Source organism: Carassius auratus, chromosome 32 (assembly GCF_003368295.1).
Source record: "Carassius auratus strain Wakin chromosome 32, ASM336829v1, whole genome shotgun sequence".
Taxonomy (NCBI): Eukaryota; Metazoa; Chordata; class Actinopteri; order Cypriniformes; family Cyprinidae; genus Carassius; species Carassius auratus.
The window spans coordinates 9,734,087-9,758,165 of NC_039274.1; the positions used below are offsets into that span (position 1 = coordinate 9,734,087).

The 24,079-nt window shown below is 36.8% G+C and overlaps 2 protein-coding genes across 5 annotated transcripts; both read left to right on the top strand.

Moving 5' to 3' along the window:
* Window positions 1-536: 536 nt before the first annotated feature.
* LOC113051559 (zinc transporter ZIP13-like) lies at window positions 537-11,300 on the top strand. 4 transcript variants are annotated; one of them, XM_026215431.1, is made up of 11 exons: window positions 538-652; window positions 1,379-1,573; window positions 2,950-3,316; window positions 4,259-4,366; window positions 5,176-5,309; window positions 7,927-8,055; window positions 8,209-8,298; window positions 9,024-9,074; window positions 9,296-9,428; window positions 9,812-9,911; window positions 10,034-11,300. In XM_026215431.1, exons 2-11 carry the CDS (start codon window positions 1,529-1,531, stop codon window positions 10,107-10,109), a joined length of 1,233 nt encoding a protein of 410 aa, XP_026071216.1. In that variant the 5' UTR covers window positions 538-652; window positions 1,379-1,528; the 3' UTR covers window positions 10,110-11,300. The 4 variants fall into 4 exon arrangements, with proteins under 4 accessions (XP_026071217.1, XP_026071216.1, XP_026071218.1 ...); XM_026215433.1 differs by having other exon boundaries at window positions 540-652; window positions 2,969-3,316; XM_026215434.1 differs by having other exon boundaries at window positions 540-652; window positions 2,991-3,316.
* Window positions 11,301-13,802: 2,502 nt separating this feature from the next.
* On the top strand, window positions 13,803-22,369 carry LOC113051561 (transmembrane protein 178B-like). The gene is made up of 4 exons (XM_026215435.1): window positions 13,803-14,663; window positions 19,016-19,129; window positions 20,104-20,241; window positions 20,423-22,369. Exons 1-4 carry the CDS (start codon window positions 14,285-14,287, stop codon window positions 20,671-20,673), a joined length of 882 nt encoding a protein of 293 aa, XP_026071220.1. The 5' UTR covers window positions 13,803-14,284; the 3' UTR covers window positions 20,674-22,369.
* The last annotated feature ends 1,710 nt before the right edge of the window (window positions 22,370-24,079 follow it).

The following is a 24,079-nucleotide window of genomic DNA, read 5'->3' on the forward strand; positions in this document are numbered from 1 at the left end:
ATGGCGTCTTAACCCCCTCTTAGCCATAACAAAATCATAATACTATGACACTCATGGAAAAAAAGGACTTATATAGCAATGTTTTAATGAAGGATATACTCTGAATGATTAACTGCAGTGAGTTTTGGCATGAGTCAGTGTAGATATTCCCTATCTCTGCGTATGCTGTTTCACTGAGTCAAAGAGATGGTGATATTGTTGATGCTTTTTGAATGTTATGTGATTTAGCAATGACTGATTATTTGACAACTTCAGTGGATGTTAAATTTGCTTGTCTGAAATTGAATTATTAGATTTTTCCTACAACTGAACTTTCATCATCTAAAGCCCCATTCCTCAAATCTTGCCCTGGAGGTCCAATGCGCTGCAGAGTTTAGCTCCCACCCTGGTCAAAGTCACCTGCCTGTGATTTTCTAATGATCCCAAAGACATTGATTGGCATTGATTAGCATGCTCAGGTGTGTTTGATTAGAGTTAGATCTAAACTCTGCAGGAAAGTGGATCTCGAGGTCCAGATTTGAGGAACCCAGATCTAAAGCAATGGTTCTCAATCCTGTCCTGGAGTAATCCCTGCCCTGTACATTTCTATCTCCCTCATCAATCAGACCTGATTCAACTCATCAGCTCATTAGTGAAGACTGCAAGGCCTGAAGTGAGTGTGTCAGATATACTGTAGGGAGACATACAAAATGTGCAGTGCCGGGGGTACTATATGGAGAGGTTTCAGAACCACATATTTAATGTACTACAGGTGTAGTTAAGCTTACATGTTTTTAGAAAAAGCATGGGGATACGGTCTTGTAATTGTTCTGCATTCCAGAGTTTACACATCAATCAACCGCGCCATCTTGTGGTCAGGAGCGGCATAAATGACCAAATATCATAGGGATATTCACAAAAATGAAAGTTCTGTCATTTATTCAGGCTTTTCTTCCTGTTCATTACAGATGCTAAAAACTATAAACACCGTATAACTTGGGGTTAAATTTTGCTTCCCTGTTACAAACTACCGTAGGCTAATTACTTAGTAGTCCATAGTAAGACAGACATCTGGAAAGACAATACCCCCAGATGACCTAGAAAAGACACTTTGGAAAGGCCTTGTCTTAAGGTTTAAAATAAAATAAAAAGTAGGTTGGAGGTTATTATTGAGTTTCAATACTAACCATTTGAACAGAGACATGATTAAACTGAACACTTGAAAGACTGAAAAAAAAAGGTGTTAAGTTTTGTTGATAATGAATGCATGGCGGTTGCTTATATTCCATGTGACTGCAAGGGGTTGATGATAGATAGATAGATCTTCCATCACCAGACCATCTTCTTCCAGCACGTTCTCAACTTATTTGGTGTTGAAGTCTCCTCCTCTGACTCCTAGCGCGCGCTCGGCTGAGTTCGTCCCTCTCTGCGCAGTCTGGAAATGCACTTCCGGTCGGTGAGACGTGGCTGACCGTGGAAAATCTTTCTTGAGGGAAAACGTGAGAGTGTTTGCTGTTGGCTACTCCTGCTCGCAGACAGCAGTGCCTGGATGGCAGGGTCAAGACGGAGTAAAAACTGTAGGAATTTAAGCCGGGTAAGACAAAACGTTTGTTTATGTATCTCTGCTAATTTTTTTTTCCCAAGGCATGCAACTTTGTATCGAGGTAGTTTGCGTACACCGTTGCTTTTATTAGAAACATTGCAGCAAAATTGTGTTTTGCGAATTACCAGGCTACTCAACGTCCTTCAGTAAAACATACAACAGCTGTTTTTGCCTTTGGGCCTGCTTGCTGTTTTAATTAGTTAGTTTAGCAGCCAAACGCTGAAAGCTGGCAAACTTTGGAGTGTTTTAAAGCCCAGCGGGCTGGAATTCTTCTGGAATCTCGCCGCTCCTCCTTAATCTCCTGCACGTTCACAGACCGTCCAAGCATGCTGCTCCTGTGTCCACTCGTACCGAGCATTATTAGTGACAATCACAACTATTAAAACAAAATTATTTTTTACATGTATATTCTTTACATATTTGTGCAATAAAGACCATTTAAACTCATATGCCATGTTTCAATATCGTAAAAAAAAGATCAGTTGCTGAAGACTGCTGAACTCATTTATTCTCATTATTATGGATGAGTCTAATGCTTTATATGATATCATGTTTTCATCTCTATATACATTATTTTCCTGTGTTGACTAACTATCTAGGTGTGGTGTTTTGTTTAGATTGTGACTCACATTGCCTTGGTTTTTTTGGGGGGGAGTGGAGTGGAAGCGCTTAGTCAGTCACCACATCTAAACCTTTCAATTTGTAGGCCAAGCCAGATGGCTAATTCATCATGGAGTTTCAAATGTGTTTTTAAAATCTATATATTTCTTGATTTATAAATAAATCTTTGGGTATCATTAATTTTGAAGGTGTTATTAACAAGTTGCTATATACGAACTAGAACAGGTATTCAATTTGGAAAGCAAATTAACTCATATCCTTGTGGTAGTTGCTGTGAAAACAAATATTTCAAATAATGGTTGAAAAAAAATAGTGTGATCAGAATTTCTGTGCATCCAATAATACAGTTTCACAGATGTAACTGTAAAGAAAAAAAAACACTACTGGTTAAAAGTTTGGGCAATGCAAGGTTTTTTCTTTCTTTCTCACTCTCTCTAATATGCTGATTTTGGGGCTCAGATCATATTTAATATTATTGTCAATATTGAAAACAGTGCTGCTTAATATTTCTGTGGAAATTGTAATTTAGTTTTTGTAGACTATTTATGACTTTTGATTGGTAGTCTATAAAGAATATAATTATAAATTCTGATTTGCGGAAACTCTAGTTAAGTTGCTTCTTAAAAGGGCTCAAACATTTGGTGCCGCTAACATGATGCAAACTTTTTATTTTCATCCGAGTCTAAGAACCCTGGAGATTATTGAAACTCAACTAATCTTTCCACTTCATGAAATTTTGTTTGAAGGCTCCTCTCTGCCTTACAGTACCCTACATGTTTCTTCCAAGTGTTTTGCGGAGGTCTGGGCTGATGAGCGCAGCACCTGAGAAGCCTGTTTGGGCATTTACAATGCTGCTGCTTGGCGCCGCCCTTCTGGCGTCATCCTTCGGTGGTAAGATGATGGCTCAGACTGCTGTGGCCCAAGCAAAGACGGCACCTGCAGGACCAGGACCATGGTGCATTAAGGACCTTATAGACCTGGATGAGCTGTTCTCCATAGATAACCTAGATGTTTGGTTCTACTCCCTTGTGGGATCGATTGCCATCGGACTCAGTGGCATCTTCCCACTCTTGGTGATACCCATTGAAGCTGGAACAGCTTTAAAAACTGAGGGTAAGTCAAACTTATGCTTAAGGGGGCATTTGTGATCTAGGTCTGTGTGTATAAAAAGTAGACTATGATAACTAATCTAGGATCAGGTTACACGCTAACCAGATCAGGTAGAGGTAGCTACCTGATTGTTACAGTCGGAGCTGGGTATTTTGTGTCTTATCTTTGTTCCTTCTATTAGAAGTGGAGTCTTTTCTGGCCCTGTGCAGAGTATCTATAGTTTCCAAGCAGAAAGGAAAAAATGAGTTGGTCACACATCAGACCTAGTGTGACAAATAGACAAGTGTTTGTTATTAATACAACTGGTTTGTAAATTGTTTTAGGTCTTCACACAGTCGTGAGCTCCTTTCACTGTAAACTCATGTTCTCTGTGGGATTTTTTTCCCTTTGCTGTTTATGCCTGGTTCCACATTTAGTGTTTTCGTACCATGTTAAAGTAATTTCCCAGCCACAGAATAAGCCACAGCTATAATATTATAAGTAATTCATCATTAAAACATTTTTAAAAGGTGTCAGGTCCAATCCAAAATCCAAGCTTGCTTGGTTTTTTTGAGAATCTTCCCCAAACTGAAGTATCTTAAAGAGATGATATCCAAACACTTGGAAAAATGTGTTGTGTGAGCATGCTTGACCGAAATAATTTGTCGAGCAATCACTGTTTCAGCTACACCTGTCACAGCTTGTCTAAATATTTCATGGTGTAGTGGACGTTCAAGAGAAGAACCAACAGAACCATAATAGGATGCAAAAAATTTTGAAGTAACAATATATGGTTGACAGGTCGCACTCTAAAGGCCTTTGCAGAGGGCAGTGTTGCTCGGTGAGGCTTTTGTCTATGATGATGATATCAGTCATGCAGAAATAGATCAGAGTCAGGCAATGGATCTCAATCAGGAAGTAGACCGGCTTAAGATCTGTCCGCTGATGCTCTTGCACTGTTTGCAGCTGGGTGTCAGAAGCTGAAGAAGCTGCTGAGTTTTGCCATTGGTGGTCTCCTAGGCGATGTGTTTCTCCACCTCCTTCCTGAAGCGTGGGCTCACACTTCCAGTCCTGGTGAGGATTCTCACATTATATATAACACTTCCTGGTGTTCATGCATTAATCGTCATCGTAATGTGTGCTTCTGTCTCTTTGTGTTCTGTTTTTTTAGTAACCTGTGTGGTTTTGTTATTCATCTATACTTTGATGTGGTTGTCAAGATTTTCTTTCTTCTAATGTAAGGGAATCCCTTACATTGTTTTGCAGGAAACTATGTTTTTTTTTTTTAACATTTTAACATCAAGAGTGTGTACTAATTGACCTTTTGTTAAACCCTCTCCTCTTAGTAACTCTACCTCAGTTTTTCATTCACTGCGGTACTGAAATCGATAAGGAAGGACACTTAGTAACATTTACTTTCAAGCAAATGTTAGTCCCCTTAATGATCTTAGGTATTCATTTTTGGGATTCAAGGCTCACACGGTGTTATAATTTTTTTTTTTAATGTTATTTGGTATTACAAGACCAAAAGTATACAAGCATATAATTTAATCATATTTAAAATTATTAACTTTCATGGTTTTAATTTAATTTTACTAATTGTTGCATTTTATCATGTTATTGTTTTTTTTTTTAATATTTATATATATATTTCATTTTAATTTAGCAATTTTAGATTGTTGGCTTCAAAGGCAACATTTCCTTTTATACATTTTAATTAAGCTTTTTCATTTAATTAAATGCTATTAAATAGTTTTAGTTAACAACAGTAGCACTGGACAGAGCTTAGTGAATATTTTTTATTTTAAATTTTATTTTAAATTTTATTGAAAAATTAAAATGCTGTCCCCACCCCCTTTTTTGTGTTTGCATATGCTGGACAGATGGTTCCCAAAGCCACTATCATACGCAGGGTCTGTGGGTGATAGGAGGTCTGCTGTCCTTTCTGATTTTGGAAAAGGTGTTCCCTGATTTTGACAGTGACCCAGAGAGCAAAGCTGCCGGCCAAAGAACTAAAGTAAGTTACATCAGCTTTTAGTTCATATTCCAGCATTTTAAATCTGTTCAATTGAATTGTGTTCACACTGGAACAATGCGATTCTGAACCTCATGGGGGAGCCAAAGGACAATGGTGAGTTGTGCACTCTACAGACATTCATTATTCATCCACATGAACCATCTGGTAGAATACAGTAACAGACCAATTGTTTTTCTTTTCTTTTTTTCTATTTAACTACAAAATAGTTACAAGTGTTATGAAATATTCTTTACTGGCACATTTTCCTTTCGAGTACTGGTTGATGGAATAATAGTTTGTGGTTTCACTGGAATTTTAAACAAGCGTTCTTCTTATTTTGTAAACAGTTACCCAAGTGTTGTAAATATTTGTGAAACAAAGTTATTTTGTCATTGGTGTTGAGTCTCTAGAAAAAGTTCAGCAGGCTTAAATGTTCTAAACCTCTGTCTGGCTTATTGCAGTGTCTAATGACCCCTGCCACTAATGTGTGTGTGTGTGTATATATATATATGTATATATGTATGTATATATATATATATATATATATGTGTATATATGTATATATATATGTGTATATATGTATATATATGTGTGTATATATATATATATATATATATATATATATATATATATATATATATATATATATATATATATATATATATATATATAAAAATAATAATATAAAATGTGTTTTACATTTTATTTTATTTTTTTTATTTTTCATACGAAAGTCACGTTACAATGTTTTTTTGTCATTTAAAAGTGCAGTGAAAACTAAAAAGTATGTTGACAACGTACAGTACAAGCTAATCCGTTATTACTCATGCACAAAAACTACATGGTTTGTGCATAATGCGGAGCTAACAACCGTTTAACATAAGCAGTTACCAAAAGTGTACATTGGATTTTTTTTTAATGACTAGTCCCACAATGTTCTGTAATGATCTAGAAAGCTCTGGAATATTACAGAATGTTACAGAAATGTATAGAATGTTTCCATCCTTGCAAAAGCTAAATATCTTTTTAAAAAAACATGCAAAATTGGTACAAAAACTTCTCTGTACTAAACCAGTGTTTCATAGAAAAACATGTTTTTTTTTTTTTTATCCTGTCTTAAATATTTAATAAAATATTGACACTATATGAAACTAAAAAATCCTGTAATAATTAGCACCATAGAATTACAGAAGAACCACAAAAGATATAAGTGTGTTCTTGTTTAAACTTGTTGATTTAAAGGTTAAGGCACCCAGAGAGAGGGAATAGTCCTGATTGAATAATTGATGCTATAGAAATGTTGTGGAGCCACGAATCACGAATGACTGTTTGTGTCGAACGGATATTTAAAACATTACAACTCATGTCCCATACAAATACCCACAGGACTGTTCCCGGCGTTCACGAAGAACCCCAAACCCCTTTTATTCTGGTCTATTTCAGTGTATTGCATCACCAAATTGCATCAGTAATTTAAACACACACGCACACCTATCACTTTTCGGGCTCCACCCTGATGGATATATCTGCTTAAGGCCTTGAAATATTTTCTAAAAAGTTTGTTCTGCCTTCCTTTCTAGTGTAGACATGACATCAGCTCTGACACATTGTTTAATTGAGTCTTGAGTGCCTTGGACACTGTAATCACAAAACACAGGGGCTTGCAGTGCCTGTGAGGTAGACGTCCAATTTCCCCTCTCCTCTTCCTTCTCTTCTAATTATAACTGTTAATTTGACTTGGTCTATCACTTGAATCTTTTTGTGAATGCTGAGTCTTCTTCCCTGCTTACGGGAGACCTGGAAGTTTGACTGATGGCCTCTGCTCTGTTTGGGTAGTTATAAATAGCATCTAGCAGGAAGCAGCTGCCACCAGCATTCCATCAGCAGACAGACGGGCCACAGAAGTCAGCCACGGTGCACAGAAACCACAGCTGAGAGGCCTTACAGACTGTGGGCTGGAACAGGGAGGAAGCGTCTAGTTCTGTTACTACAATCGAAAATGCCAGCTGCTGTAAAGAACAATTCTCTTCTCACAGTCAGCTTTTGTCAGCCATTTCTGTCTCGACAAACTATGGAAAGAATTTTGTGAATTTAGAGGCAGAAATGTTTTTTAATGACCCACAAGCTTACATTTTTGGACTTTGAGTGTGAGCTGTAGACATGGAGCTAAACTGAGTGTTATTAGTCTGCTGAAGAGTTTAAAAGTTGGGGGTCGGTAAGATTTTGATATTTGAAGTATATTATGTTCACCAAAGCTGCATTTATTTGCTCAAAAAATACAGTAAAAACAGTAATATTGTGAAAATGTTCATGTTTAAAGTAACCAAATATGTATTGATGATATATGAATAAGTCTTCGTTTTCATGATCCTTCAGAACACTCTGATCTGATTTTGTGCTCAAGATACTTTAAAAACAGTTTTTGCTTAATATTTTCTGTGGAAAGTGTGATGCACTTTTCAGTATTATTTGAATAGAAAATAGAAAAAGCTGGTTAATTTTTCTTGGTATCTGGTTTCATCTGAAGATTTAATTATGGCTACAATTGTCTATTTGCTCTGAAATGAGACCCAGATTCGCTAGACTTATTGTGGTGTTCTCTCTCTTTCCATACTAGTCGTCTTCAACAGATCGGAGCAGCGAGGTCTCTGTGTCCCCAAAAACAAATGGCACCTGCTCGAACAACAACGCCGACTCCAAGCCAAATCCTGACATCAGCCTTTACACAAAGCCAAAGAAAATAAAGGTAAGATGCACACAAAAATCATGCCTTAAGATTATTAAAGATAAGTACATTTTAATCTTGCTGTTTCCTTGGAACAGCATTCGTAAATTGTCCCTTACCTGTAATCTTTTCTCTTAGATCTATTGTATTTGCATTTTTCCTTAATTTTTTCAGACAAGTGGTTATCTAAACCTTCTTGCTAACTGCATTGATAACTTCACTCACGGGCTGGCAGTGGCAGGAAGCTTCTTAGTAAGCCGAAAGGTAAGAGCAAACAGAGACCAATTCCATATGAACAGGATTCAGGGTTTGAACTCTGTAAAGTTATGCTAAAGTAAGACTGATTGCTGCTAAAACAGACTACTATAGAGTGCACTATTAATGTAACTTAATGCAAATAATTCTGTGTAGAGCAATGATTTAGTGTGCTTTATAAATAGATTCAGAATTCTTCTATAAATATAATATGATTTAACCACTTTAAAATCTTAAACTGATAGCTTCTGCCATAGTTCTTCTGGTCTGTGTAGATCATTGCAAACAGTGAGATAGAGATGTTTGCGATGTGTGGGAATATTTATAGTGCAGCAGTATTTATATGGCTTTGTGGAGTTGAAGTCCAGGTGGAGAAGCATAAGGCTCCCAGCATGCGTGGGGAGGGAGTTTCAGAGGAAATGGACTTGGTGCAACAGAAACCACTATACTTGCACAGAAAAACACACTTTTACACATTTGCTCACTTGACTGGACATACAAATTTGGCTGCAGAAATGCAAGGGAGAGTATTGATAGAGAACTGTGCCATGTTACTGTTTTTCCCTACCTCCCCCATAGCTTCTGTTGACATTCAGTTAAACATATGTGCCAAATAAACATTGTGTGGATTATAAAACATTTACTGTCCGGTTTTACTGCCCTACCATGATTAATTAGAAAACAAGAGTACACTGCAATATGTTTACAATGCCTTATTTTACCTGTTCTTACAGGTTGGTTTCTTAACAACATTCGCTATTCTGCTTCATGAGATCCCTCATGAGGTACATATCGCAATTTTCTTTCTATCTTTCTCTGTTTCTTGAGTTTCCGCCTGGTAATTGTTACTCGGAAACTGCATTTAATTTTTAGCTGATTGATAGTAGTTTATTACTACTGACTTGGAATGAGTTGTTCAAGAGTTATTTTACGTGAAATGTCTCATATAGGGCTCAGTACTTACCGATTTCTTTTGCTGTGCACACATTTCTGTCTTCATGAAAAGGTGGGAGATTTTGCCATTTTGCTGCGAGCGGGATTTGACCGTTGGAAAGCTGCCCGCATGCAGCTCTCTACAGCGTTAGGAGGAGTCCTGGGGGCATGTTTTGCTCTTTGCTCCCAATCACAGAATGGGGCAGGTGAGACACCACAGTCATCAGACATCTCAGATTATATACTACAGTTCAAAAGTTTGGGGTCAGTAAGATTCTTTTAAGGAATTAATACTTTTATTCCATAAAAATGCATTAATCATGACTGTTGTTGTGTATCTTTGAGTTTTTTTTTTCCTGATGCACTGTTATCCTTCCTTATTTATGACTTGATGTAGGAATCCCATGCCTAACATGACTTTTAGCTGCTACTGATGCTTTATAAATAAATGAGTGTTTTGTTTTTTATTATTTGGGTTTTCCACAAAAACATAATCTATTGCTGGACTGTATTTGAGAATCAGTGTGCTCATTTAAGCACCTTATCAAATGTATTCTTCAGTGTTGGTTCTGCTCGCATGTATTTCTAGAGAATGCCACTGCCTGGATCCTGCCCTTCACCTCAGGTGGCTTTCTCTACATAGCTTTGGTCAATGTGGTACCTGATCTGCTACAGGAGACCAACCCTAGGTAAAGTGTCCACTTCCCTGAGAATGGGGTCTTTTGGGTCTGTTTGTCTCCTACAGTGTTGCATGTAAAATCCTGCCAGATATCACAGTTTAAATAAATGACCATATCCCCTGTTCCCACAGGAACTCCTTTGTTCAAATTCTGCTGCTGTTTTGTGGGATAGCAGTCATGGCTCTTCTCTCAGTCATCATGGAATAGCCACAGGCAAGCACTTCTTTTATCAAGGGACATTTAGAGTGCTAACTAGCATGCTGAGGGACTTATGGACAATTCACTCCACTGGTTATGCTTTAATTTAGAGATTTTTGTCACCCTCAAAGACCACGTGAGGAAATACTAATGAAAGAAACCGCTTTGACAATCAGGTGTTTGAATCTGTGTGCATGTGATTTTAGCCTTATCCTACACCCCTGTGTGCGGATTAAATTGAAACTTAACTCACGAAATGCCTTATACGCACCAGCTGAAACTGACGGGGAATACAGGTTTGTGCAAATGGTCCTCTGAAATAACAGTGGTTGTTTTGGCTGAAACATGCCAAAACATTTGCTGCTATTATGCATTCTTGTTCATGTTTCTGCTGGGTGTCATTATACATTTCACTTTTTGTCAAACACATTTCCAATGTCAGCTGGTTACATCAATGTGATTTGCTTTAATTGTAGCATACTGTACATGCAGGTTTCACAAGTCTTTTAAGAGAGGCACATACGCTTGCATAATCAGATTTTTGATGTTCATCATAATTGAGTTCCCTTAAAATTAATACTGCTTCACTTTCTAAGTTCATTTCACACTTCATTTACTCAAGTTAAGACATATCCTCACTTTGAATGACTACAGTACATATTCCTAATTGCACGTTCATTAATGAACACACCTTTTTTCAAACACTTTTGTAATGCTTAACAGGCCTTATTTTCTCATGTTTCAACTGTGCTGTTTTTGTTTTACCTTACAGTATTTAGTCTTATTGATTGTGTCCTGAAAGCCACTACACTGCTGCATTTTAGCTTTAATTTTGATGGACTGGTCTTCTGTCCTGGCAATGCAATACACCGGTTTCAGTGATTTAGTCTTGAGGATTCATAAGCAGACAGTTATTTTACTTAACTGACTTGATGCCATTTCATACATTTGATAAACATGTTTAAAAAGACAAAAATATTTGATAAATGGATTGTTTGTTTGGGAGTTTTGTATATGGAATGTTACTGAAAAGAATGTTCTGAATGCATCACATGGAAGGTCAGAACGGTCTTTCCCAGATTGTAAATATTTGAAAAGAGATTATATATTTATTCTTTTAAGACCGTATGTTGTTGAACGAAACTTAAGTCTTCCCATTGTTATAGTTGAAATAAAGAGATGTTACTGTTTGATTTAAAACTCTTGTTGCGTCTTGTTTTTAAGTGTGCAGATTTTACTTGTAGGAGTGCAACTGCTCCCAACACTGTAGGAAATTCCTTGAATAAATGTATTAATCAGTTCAGCCAACAGTTTCTCATCCAAATCATATGTTAACCTCCTAACAAAGTGTCTGTTCTCTTTACTGCTTAAAAGCTGTTTGGCTTAAAGTGAGAGTTCATCCATAAATGAAAATGCTGTCATTTATTCAACTAGTTCCTAAATATATACATTTCTTTGGTTTTATACTATATTTTAAAGTGTCCTTGTTACAGTGTAATTATACATATAAGTACGGAGTAAAAACAATTTTATGTAATTATTATATGCTTAGGGTTAAGATTTGGGTTTGACTTCGGGGTACTTGTGTGTAATTATGCATAATTCATTGTTATTATAAGTAGGTGTAACAAAGACAAATTAAAATAAAGTGTTACTGTTTCTTCTGTCAAACACAAAAGATGATATATTGACGAATGTTGGTAACCAACAACATGAGTGAATTATAACACTTTTTTTGGGGGGGGGGTGAAGTATCTCTTAATTTATTAAATTGCTAACGTATATTGGTGATATTTTACTTTTATTTCCCCTTTTTTTTTTTTTTTGCTGCATAACCATTAGCTTCAGTAGATTGCTTGTGACACTGAAGCGATGCAAAACCTCTATTTTCTATTGAATTAGAGTTAATGGACTCAAATGACATAATTAACAGTTCTGCTTTTCATGTCAGAATGACACCGCATATACAGTAGCTTTCTGAAGTAGGAAAATGCAATTTAATAATGAAGATGCAATGTTTCCAACATAAGCTGCACATGACCTACTAAATGACCACCTATTCCTTTGCTCTCACATGTCCCTGCCGAGGAACCGTTATGGCAAATGACTCTCATGAGATTGCTGCCTCTACCATTATGAACTCCCCATCATGTTTAACTGTTAGCAACCTAGACTGTGCTTTTGTGACATGTCCACGAGCTTTGGCTTTCCATGCTGATGCAGTTTGCTTGGTTTAACAACTGTGTGGGGTGCACATCTTAGGTCTCAGTCTGCAAGGTCTTTGCATTTTTTAATACGATATGTCATACTCAAATGTATGCTTGTATTGCCTTCCGCTCAAGGCCTGTATGTGTTCAAAGTACCCTTTCTGCAACGGTGTCGGCTATGCCAAGATGCGTGCCACAAGCACATTTTCACTGCACAGTCTGGGTCTGAAATGTCATATGGGAATCAGGGGGTGGTACTGATTTTGTGTTCACACTTGTCCTATTTCAACGCAGTCTGTTTGGCAAGGGACCGTTGCCATAACAACTAGCCTGTGGGTTGTCTTCCTTTGTCATCTGCCCTGACTGAGCCCACTGTGTGTGGGAAACCAGACTATGATATGCCGCTTTTTATATTTGAAAGCATTTATGTCTTGTCCTTCAAAACCACTTTTAATGGGCACCTAAAACGTGGCTGCTTGTACTAACATGATTTATTCTCCTGTATCTTGACCTGAACATCCCACGCTCCTGAAACTCTTCTCAGTGCTTCTCTCCCTCTCTGTGGGCTACATCCATGGATGGCAGGTAGCAAGTTAGTGCTGCTACAGCTCTCGCAAGTATATTAATAAAAGAGTTGAGTGAGTTGATCATGGGGAAATGGTGAGAAAGATATAGAGAGGAGCAGTGAAGGAAGAGTGAGTGAACAACCAGTCAAACTTAAAAAAAAAAAAACAACTATTCCTAAAGTTCAGAAAAATCTGCTTTGCAGCCAATTGCTTTAGTATTTTAAGTTGACTCTACTTTTTTCCCCCCAATAAAATGTATAACTATAAATCCAGATTTTCAGCAAATTCTTGCCTGCTCCTCACATCATTTAAGTATACAAATGCATGGAGTACAAACCTGTAAATATATCACAAACAAGATTTTGTCATGATTGGAGAAAGTATTGTCATTCTGCAAACTGGCACATTTGGTATGTGATGCAGTTTTACTCCATTCAATATCAGGATTAAAAATAAAAACTCTCTACATTTACTATATTATAATGGACATGCAACATTTACAGCAGAAATGCTCTTAAGGTAGGGGTCAACAGTGGAATTACAGATGTAACTACAGAAACTCAATTCCAGCTGTAACTACGTGCAGGTATTTGTAAATGTAAGTATAATGTAAAAACATGTTTCTACACTATAAGTGAACTGTATGAAATTAAATCTAAGTACAGGGTAGTTGACACGTTATATGAAGTATAGGGCAAAAGATTTTAGGGGATTTTCCTTAATGTAATTTTTTGTATTATTTTAACAGTAAACAACTGATGGATATATGTGGGTAAAGAGTCACTTGTATACAGTAAGAAAAATAATTAGTAATATACTGCATGTTTAAACCCTTTTTTAAAAATCCACTTATCACATTTTCTAAAATGAAAAAGGCATCCATCTCTTGAAATGCTCCACAATTAATAATGAAAGCTGTTTAAATGTCAAGGAGAGCAAGAGAGCTAATAGGATACAGTGTAGTCTTGAAGAAATATTTGAACAGCCGGTTGGATCTATGATGCTGTGCTGGAGTTTGTGATCAATAAATGACCCTCTCATGTTTATAACCTGTTCCTCATGTTCCCGAGGCACCTAACTGGTCTCTTCTCAGTTCGCCGAGGCCCAAGAGGAAATAGAGAGCACTGCACTCTCTCGAAGCACCACTCACTCAGTCCTGATCCTCGCATCACATCGCATCGCCTCTCCTCTTCCCATCTCTCCCACTCTCCTCAACTCAAAAGCAGAACAGATGGTGGGAAAGCAGCACATCTGCCCGGGCGCCCTGCAACAATAGATCGCTTCGAGCTGGAGTCGAGCCTGGTCATGTCAGCTTCCGAGAGCTGCTAAGGATTCGGTTTATTTTCCCCTTTCACAAAGGCTGCCGAGGGAGGACCGCGCGTCTGTCTGGGCTTTCCAACGAGCGGAGAAGATGGCGGCCATTAAGATTTTAACCAGCGCGGGGCTTTTCTTGGCGTTTTGCGCAATGGTCTTGTTGGTTATGGCCATCTGCACCGATTACTGGTACGAGACGGATGCTCGGAGGCATCGCGAGCGCTGTAAGAACTACGCAAACAAGCGTAACGACCCCGGATACATTTACATCTCAAATCACAACTTGCCTCTCCAGATGCCTCCAAAGGGCTATGAGAGGAAAACGACAGAGACGCGCGGGAAGCGGCACGCTCCGGCCTCGGCGACGGCCATGGAGTCTCACTGCAGCCGCCAGTTCAATTCAACGATCTCCGGTCTGTGGAGAAAGTGTCATCGCGAGGGTTTTGACCTGGAGACCGAGGATCTCATTTACAAAGGTGAGCTGTATTCTGTTTTGAGGTGCACTAGAGCCTCAGTTCCGGCCGTTTTGTTTTGAAGGGAACGGATGTGGACGTTCATCCAGGGGTAAATTTCCCACGATCTTTTTTATTTGACTATTATCACTGCACTTGGCCAATGGGTTGGATAGGTTCTTCCCGTTTACCTACATGGCATTAAACTCCACTTGGTTTCATTTCCTTTGTTAAATCATGTTGTTGAGTTAAAAAGGAAAGCGATGTCAATAGTAAAAGGGAAATGTGGAAGGCCTGAATCAGATCGGTGTCGCTATCCGAGGTGCTGAATTCAGTCTACCTGTGTCATGTGTAAACAAGGAGATCGTTGCTTATACCACGAAAAGGTGCACTTACACACCATTTAATTCTGCATTGCTGTATAAATGCATAAATTGATCAGTGACAAATATGTCTGGGATGATTAAAAATAATTTCATTTTTTTTAATAATATAGAAATAATATTTTAAAATAAAACTATTTAAAAGTAAATAAATAGGTGATTATGCCAAACTATATAACCTCCTTTTCCTTCTTCAAGACTTTTAATTCCTTTTTTTTTTCTTTTTTCTTTTTTAACTTTTTTACATCGTCTAGATGTTTTTGACTTTAAGCGGCACAAAAAAATAAAAATAAATATAAACGAAAACTGAAGTAATTTTTTGTATTATTTGCATTTTAATGTATTGAAAGATGGTACTGAACAAAAAGAAGGTTTGCAGACCTTTATTTGTTCTCTCTTTTAAAATGTTTTCTATTATTAAATAGCCAGTTGAATAAAGACATTTCTTATTTACACAACCAAAGCAGCACCAAATGTTGTATGTAATGTATGCATTCTCATGTAATTGAAATGTAATCTCATGTAATTGACGGAAACAAAACAAAATGAGCAGTCTTTACAGGAGGAAGGACAGTGTCACTGTAGATGTCATGATTGATGAAGTAGTGATGGTGAATTTGGCTGTAAACCAGCACCCAGGAATACAGAGATTTAAGGTCCAGTTTATCCACCAACCCTTCATTATCAACACAGTAATCTATGTGTTCACATAAAGCAGCCAGAACATTGTTCTTCATTGTCAGTAATACTCTTCGTTAACAAACATATTTGGTCCTAAATGTAAAAACAGTACAAAATAGATGGTTACTTGTCTTAATGGTAAAAAAAAAAAAAAAACATTACATTACCAAGCACTGTAAATCCACCAAACTAAAGTAGAAATGATCCTTACGAAACTGGAACTGTTCAGACTTAATCCAGTGATTACAGTACACAATGTGTCTTCTCATCTAAATTTAAAATGTTTTAAATAGTTGAATAAGACTAAATGTCACGTTTCTTTAAGGAGTAATTTTCAGTAGCATATATAATTAACATCAATAAAATATGCTGTGTAAATTTTCAATTTTCTGATCTGCATGGTATTCTCTTTTTCCATCTGTTGTAACTCTTCAGTGTTGCCAGACGTACGATAATTATCGTATTTGTACGATAATTTTTACCTCTGTACGATGTACGATCAATAATGAAAAAATTCCCATAATGTACGATAATTTCAGAATTTTATGAAAATTGAAATGATGGTAGTTGCAGTCATAGGGCTTCTTTTCTCATACACGAAATCTGCTCATTACAGTCACTCTAAATGCGTTCGTGTGCACCTCAGGGTGTGTTAAGAATGCAGGAGAGTGCCCTGCTTTAAAGCCAACGAGCATTAGTTGCGGTCCATGACAGCAAGAACCCCTTCAAACGTGAGCAACAGCTTAATTCCTTCTTCATTGGACAAGACAAAGCAAGTGTTAAAAATCATTTTAATATGTTTTAAATATGCGCCGCGACAGACAGTCACTGAAAATAAAGATATAGTATTTTGTCTCACTGCTTCCATCCAACAATAAGCCTTAATTGTTATCTATTGTGGTAATTTGCAGGTCCTGTCAAAATGTTGTTGGTTTAGAATAGATAAATAACTCTTTTGCCTCATGTACGATAATTTTCTTCCAAATACAATAATTTTGAACTTCTGGTACGATACTTGGTCATTTCCAATCTGGCAACACTGTAACTCTTGTCCACCAATTAATTTGAAGTCTCTTTGTAGTTTCCATCACAGATTTTCTTTTTTTTTTTTCATTGTTTACACAAATTATATATACACTTTCTTCAGCAGAGGATGTGCAAAATGTCTTTGTGACAGCTTCACGGTATTTGCCGTGTCTGTGATAATGACATCAAACAAGCTGTCACAAATATATTGCACACATAGATATGAGAAACATGACACAAGTGCTCAGCTCATGCACAAGGTCTGTACCAATCATTTCACCGCAGATCTTAAAGCAAAAAAACAATGCATTTTGTGCATTTGTCTTTCTAGAAAATACCTGAATGATTTAAACAGGCCAGTTTCTGTAAAGACAATTATTAAATGGTGGTACATCCTTTCCTTTATCCTTGACCTCTCTTCTCCTCTCTTGTTTTGTCTGATCCACAATCTCAGCAGAATCCAGTTTTACACACTCAAGTGCAGCATTTGTGCTTTATATTTTGTGGTGAATAAATCATGTTTAAACTAGGTGTTTTGATGTAGCAGGATGTGGTCATGCTCCATTGGGCTATGAGAACCAATTTGTTGTGTGCTTTAGTCATTCAGTTGACTTATTCTGCCAGTTTCTGCATCTATCATTGCTCTTAGTGAAGTGTAAGCAGGTGATTAATATCATCCTAGATTCCTAATATTCTTCTGGTTTAACATATACAGTGTTTACTGGAGTCTGGAGATCTATCAAGACCACATTCATGTGGATCCTTTTGACTTAATTGTTTAAGTGGATTTTTATGATTATGATGCCATCACTTGTTTTTTTTTGGGGGGGGGGGGTTGTTTGTTTTTACTTCTATCATCATTATTATTATTATTATTATTATTATTATTATTATTATTATTATTATTATTATTATTATTATTATTATTATTATTATTATTATTATTATTATTATTATTATTATTATGGGAAGTTGTGGCCTAGTGGTTAGAGAGTATGACTCCTAACCCTAGGGTTGTGGGTTTGAGTCCCGGGACGGCGATACCATGACTTAGGTTACCTTGAGCAAGGCACTGAACCCCCAACTGCACCCGGGCTCTGAGCACGAATTCTGAGTATGGGGTCACTCTCATTATTATTATTTTATTATTCCATAGCAGAAAAGGGGTTTTCATAGGAATCTAAAAGAAAGTTTCACTCTAACCAAAGAGGTAATCACAACTATATACTGCAAAATGGCTAAAACATCAAGAGATGTAGAGGCATACAAAAAAAAACACTTCATATCTTTCATCACCATCACCTGGACTAACAACTGGAAGAGTGTCAAACCATACCACGCGTGTTGCAAAACTTATGAATAGAACATGAATGCCTGCCCGGATTTATGCAAATCAATCCCAGACCAAATCATCAGCTGCATGAAAGCTAAAAATAATGTTGATGTGGAGAAAAAGAAGTACCTCGAAAAACCCTGCATAGCCTGTGGTGACTGAAATGTGTTTGTTATGCAAGTCATTGCAACATGCTATCTGATTTAAATTTGAGGTTTCTCTGATGAAGATTTGAATTTCTATCCGATTAAGCCTGTTTTATGTCCAGAAGGAGGAACCCTTATGAAAGAAAATGACTGTAGACTGTTTCCGGCTTCATGAAGTGCAAGTTAATTATTCTGAGGTTTATACGTGCCTGTTCAGGATTCATAAGGTTCTCAAGAGTGAGGAAGGCAATCGGTAATACACACACACACACAACACACTCACACTTTTGTCATATGTCAATGAGGCAAAATCTTACATTGCCAACCAAATACTTGTCTTTAATTTAAATAGTATGTAATGTTATACTGTTTATGGATTACTATCTTAACCTTCTACTGCTTGCATGTTAGTTTTTATTTACTTATGACATGGCATGTTTGGCATTTTTTAGTAACATTTTATTTATTTTTGGGTAAACATACATAACTCTAGAATCATATGCTCTATTTCAGTGACAATAGTGATTGTTTCTGCAGTTCAAGTATTCTTTAATACTGAGGCATATATAAACAGTATTAAATGTTTAAATGAAGAATGCTTATTTTTAAACCCTGGTTCTCTCATTTTACATGAGATTAAAATCAACATGGAGGATAAGTTATGACATTTATGACCCTGTGCATTTAATCATGTGTGCCTAATTGCTCTCCAGGAAATTGTTTAATTAAATTAAATACAAGCATGGGCTCAACAGACCTGCTGTTCCTCTTCTGTACAATGTTTGATTCATTGTTTTGTTCAAATAGGGTTGATTCAGAGATGCACCCCTGTGAAGTATCATTACACCTCTTCAATCCTGCCTCGAAATCTTCCTGTCAACATCACCAAGACCATCCGGCAAGATGAGTGGCATGCCCTGCGTGAGTCACTTTACATGTGTCAGATTGAAGAAATGTATGCCTTGGGGTTTGAGCAATTTATTATTGCAATAGTGTCTGTGATGTGCTTGTTCTGATTTAATATTCATGAAACAAAGTTTTTACTTAGATTTTTAAAAGATTAATTCATCTTTTCCTAGTTGTAGGAATATTTTGGTAAACCATGACTCCCTACAGAAGATAAAGGTTTGAAGGATGGATTGATGATACTTTTGTAACCCTCCTTATACTAGACATCTTACATACACACACCTTCAGCCACTGCCTTATAGAGCTTCTGTACTTTTAAAAAGATTTATTAACATCTTGCCTGGCAGCCTGAATATTTCCCTCCTCTTGTTTTGATTCGATAATTTACTTCTATCTTTTTTATTTATTTATTTATTTATTTATTTATAAGAAATTATTACTTTTATTATCAAGGATACATTAAATGATTCAATGTTTAAAGTGACAGTAAAACCATTTATAGTTACGGAAGATTTCCTTTTTTGTATTATTATTTCAAACTTCCTGTTCATCCAGAATCCTTTAAAATGTCTCAGATTTTCCACACATTTTCCATTTAATCAGCACAAATGTTTTCAACACTGTTAACAAGAAATTGTAGTTTTGAATGGTAGTGAATAGACAAATTATTTTCAATATAAGGTAAAATAATAATATGTACAGAAGTGATATGCACAAAAAAACCCACACATTTTTGAAAATGATGTGCTTTGAAATGTGCTTTTTATAATAATAGTACAGTTGTAATAAGTTGCTTTGTTGGCAAGATTTTTGCTGTGTTTGCTTCATTACTTCATTTTTAGTATTATGAAATAATAATTAAAAAAAAGACCTTGATGAATGAGAATGCAAAAGTAAATATTTAACATACAACAGAAGACATCACTAGATGCTCTCAAGACCTGAATCTAACAAAAGAGGCTTAATGTTGGTGTTTTGTACTGCAGACCTCCGGAGGATGACAGCAGGTTTTGTGGGCATGGCTGTCTCTATCATCCTTTTTGGCTGGGGCATCGGAGTTCTTGGATGCTGTCAGCAACATGATCTCATGCAGTATGTAGCTGGACTACTCTTCCTCATGGGCGGTAAGAGACAGAGTGTGTAGAACTCGACTGCTCAATTCTGTCGCCATCTAGTGGCTTTTTTTCATACAAGAAGGTTCTTTGAAAATAGATCAAAAGCTTTGCATCCAATATTTGTGATCTAAAAGAAAGGGTGTTTCATAAATTTTTGATGATACATCTTAAGTATTTTCCCCTCTGACAGGAACCTGCTGTATTATCTCCCTTTGTACGTGTGTGGCGGGCATTAACTTTGAGTTGTCGCGTTATCCACGTTACCTGTACGGACTTCCAGAGGACATCAGTCATGGGTATGGCTGGTCCATGTTCTGTGCCTGGGGTGGACTGGGTCTCACCCTGCTGGCTGGCTTCTTATGCACGCTGGCCCCTTCTTTAAGCAGCCCCTTGGCCCGCACCACTGTCCACAAGTCCAGGCACGAAAATGGAACTGTGTGATCAGAGACTTCTGGAGCAGCATTGCAGCAACGTTTTCACAACATGTATTCAGCGTTTACGTGAGGACAAAGCATCTGGCCTCTTCCTCATCATGCAGTATCCTGACTGGATCATTCCTCTTTCCATGTTCATATGACTCTTGTTGATCGCAGTTTTCAACACGACTCGTGTACACCGTCTATTTGTTTGAAAGGTGAAAGTCTGTAAATGACCTGAACACGGAGACACAAGCACAGACCACCAAGCATCTTCCACATTCTCACATGTCTCACTCTGGTCCTTTGTGGCACAAAAAAACCCATTGAAAAGTTTCGGAGAGGCGGCTGTCTTCTCTCCAGGCAGATTAATAATGAAATGGTGCTCTCTTTTCAAAATCACACAACTGCACAGGAATCTTTTCAAAGACATCAAGAGGACAAATAAATTCACGTTTTTTTCTTACAGCTGACTGACGATGTGGAGGATTTTGAGCCCAGAGTGAAGAGAGGAGCAACGAAAAGGAGAGATAAAATGATTTCGGTCGTTCAAGCTTTGAGAAGCATATTTCCCATGGCCTCAGAGAGTCTGTATGCGTAAAAAATGGGTTTGTCTAGATTCCAGGTCTACATTTGTATGAAATTATGCTTGGGATACAAATGGAGGCTTTTCAGTCACGATTGGTGACGTGGCTTGGTCGGTGGTAGCTGTTTTGAGGAATCTGACCAAATGTATTACTAAATGGCATGTGGATTACCAACTTAATGAACTTGTTTGTTGGGAAGGCTCATGAAGACTTATTGCTATAATGAGCATATATGAGAGTTACATGAGAGCTCAGCACCACGACTGAATGTTGCTGAATAGTCAAAATAAATATAAAGCTCTGGCTGCACATGCAAGTTGAAGATTTTGAAGAAAACTCAATGTTGTTTTGCCGCAAAAAGTGATGTGAGGTCTAAATACAGAACGCATAATGTACATAATTTAAATCAAGACGACGGATTGCAGGCAGAGTGTTGAATATGGCACAATACATGACACGCAGCAAGTTATAATGTTTACATTATGTAATATTTGTTTTTAGATAACGCCAACCAAACAATATAAAAAAAACAAATAGCCTGGAGGCTTTAATCTAGTAATAATCTTGTATTTTTTTTTTAAAGGGAGATTTTCCACATTATTATGAATAATTATTTGATTTATCTCTCACCAATGGGTATTATTAATTGAGAATGCTACTGTGAAAAGCAGTTACTATAAATCCTTTACCAATGCCTCACATGTATTTGCCAAATGTGCATCCATGGTCTCATAGACCTCCACAGAATCCAAATCAATTCTTGAGCACAATATACTAGTGTTGATATTCACAGTGGGGATGGGGAAATGCAATAGTTAATGTAAGACTTTAAGGATGGAAAATACTATGGATGTATTGTGAGTGCACATTTTGTTTGTAAATTGTCATTTGAAGGAAGCTGGGGTGTCCAGTCAATTTAGGGTAAAGCTTTCAGCTGATTGGCACAAACATATGTTTCAAACATAAAATGAACAAAGCCAAAAGAACAAACCCCTTTAGTTAGATATAGGAAAGTGATGTACTGAGTGTGAACTTTCTGATGAACTGAAGAACAGGTACTGACTGAAAATATAGTGGCAAAGAAGTAATAAACATAATTTAAAAAAGATGTGAATGTATTGGACGGGATATATATATTAAAAAAAAGAGCACAAGACAATGTGTAAAAAGCTTTTTGAATAAAAGCAGCTTCAGGTGTTTTGCCACTTTTGGGGAGATATGAGAGACATTTGTACAAAAGCTGCCATTTTCTTTGGCACAAGTAGCACCACCTTTTTTATTTATTTTGGGGTATGAACAGTTTTTACTAGTTCATGTCATAGTTACAGCTGGAGAAATCATGTATCATTGTCTCGCATGCAGTCATATTGATTAATTTCAGTGTTTTTAGATTGTGTCAATTTTTTTAAATGACTTTTATTTTATGAAATAAAATGTTGGTAGCATTTCAACATGAGGTACTTTTCATTTATATTTCATTCAGCGTTTTGTTTTATTTTTATTAAAGGTGCAGTATGTAGGATTGACACCGAGTGGTTGAATTAGGTATTGCAGTCCAAATTAAAATGACGAACACAAGCGCACTTGACGATTAATTAAATGAAATATGCAGTTTTCTCCAACAACTGACAACCCAGGAGGCAGCAATTCCATAGTTGCCAAGTCCGCTTATAATACGCGACTTTGGGCTCTTTCTTTTTTTTTGTAAGTCGCGTTAAAAAAGCACTGGTTGCCGGTTACGTTTTTTTTTTGGGGGGGGGGGGGGGGGGGGGGGTTATTAAAAAATATATGGTTGCTTGTTAGGAAAAGCGGACAAGCAACTTCGTTTTCTTTACATCTATGGTGGTTGCCGTTTTCTCAGTCTCCAATAGCTACATTGATTGACAGTGTCTGCTCACAGATATAGCCAATCGGTGCAATCATATAAGTGCTGTGGCATAACATTCGTCAAAACATTCCGCTGAATCCGCCCCCTTATCCCCATCATTGGAGAAGATGACCTTCTTTTGTAAGGTAAATTTGTAATTTTTACAATGTTTTTGTAATATATTAATTATCACAGGCTTTAATAAAAAACAAGTAGGCCCTATACTATACTAACAGAAGATACATATGGTTCAATTTTATTTTATTAAGCTAAATATATGTTACAGCTCCCCTTAATGCTCTTGTCTTTCCCTTCTTGTCTTTTTGTCCTTTTCCTTCTCTCCAATCCTAATCAGCCTCACAGTTTGATTTAATTGCTAACATTCTCTGTGTAAAAAAAACAAAACAATAATAATAAATATACAGTGTAGGGGGTAAGACATTACAAGTAACTTGAGTTATGTAATCAGAACTCTTTTTTTTTCAAGTAACTAGTAATGTAACACATTGGTTGCTTTTTCAAAAAAGTAACGCCAGTTACTTTGTTTTCCCATTTATTGACTGACAAGTCTCCTTTCCCCATATTGGGAGAAATTAGAAGTACAGAGGCGTTGTGTGCGCTGTGTGAACATGATGTAGTTCTATACTAACTGTGAATGTGCATTTATTCATCCCACTTGTTAAAAAGAATATGTAATAATTAAATATGTTTAACACATATTTAATCCCATTTTATTAACTCATGTCTTTGCTGCTGATCTTTGATGATCCAGTTCAACCATACTAATAAGCAAAAATGACTATTGTGCTTTCTTTTTTTTTTTCTTTTTTTTTTTTTTGCTGAAGAGCGCAAAGAACCTTCTTCTCCTGTGTTCTTCTGTACAGACGTGAATTTATTTTTCCTTCAGCCTGAGGTTTATACATTACACTTTTTGGTGTGAAAGGGCTTTTATATTTGCTATAGGCTAAATAGAACTT

Coding starts and splice junctions, on each gene's coding strand:
- LOC113051559 (XM_026215431.1), top strand. CDS start 1,529: ATGGCAGGGTCAAGACGGAGTAAAAACTGTAGGAATTTAAGCCGG. Junction 4,367..5,175: donor GGCTCACACTTCCAGTCCTG/GTGAGGATTCTC, acceptor TATGCTGGACAG/ATGGTTCCCAAAGCCACTAT. Junction 8,056..8,208: donor CAAAGCCAAAGAAAATAAAG/GTAAGATGCACA, acceptor TAATTTTTTCAG/ACAAGTGGTTATCTAAACCT.
- LOC113051561 (XM_026215435.1), top strand. CDS start 14,285: ATGGCGGCCATTAAGATTTTAACCAGCGCGGGGCTTTTCTTGGCGTTT. Junction 14,664..19,015: donor CGAGGATCTCATTTACAAAG/GTGAGCTGTATT, acceptor TTGTTCAAATAG/GGTTGATTCAGAGATGCACC. Junction 20,242..20,422: donor ACTACTCTTCCTCATGGGCG/GTAAGAGACAGA, acceptor CCCCTCTGACAG/GAACCTGCTGTATTATCTCC.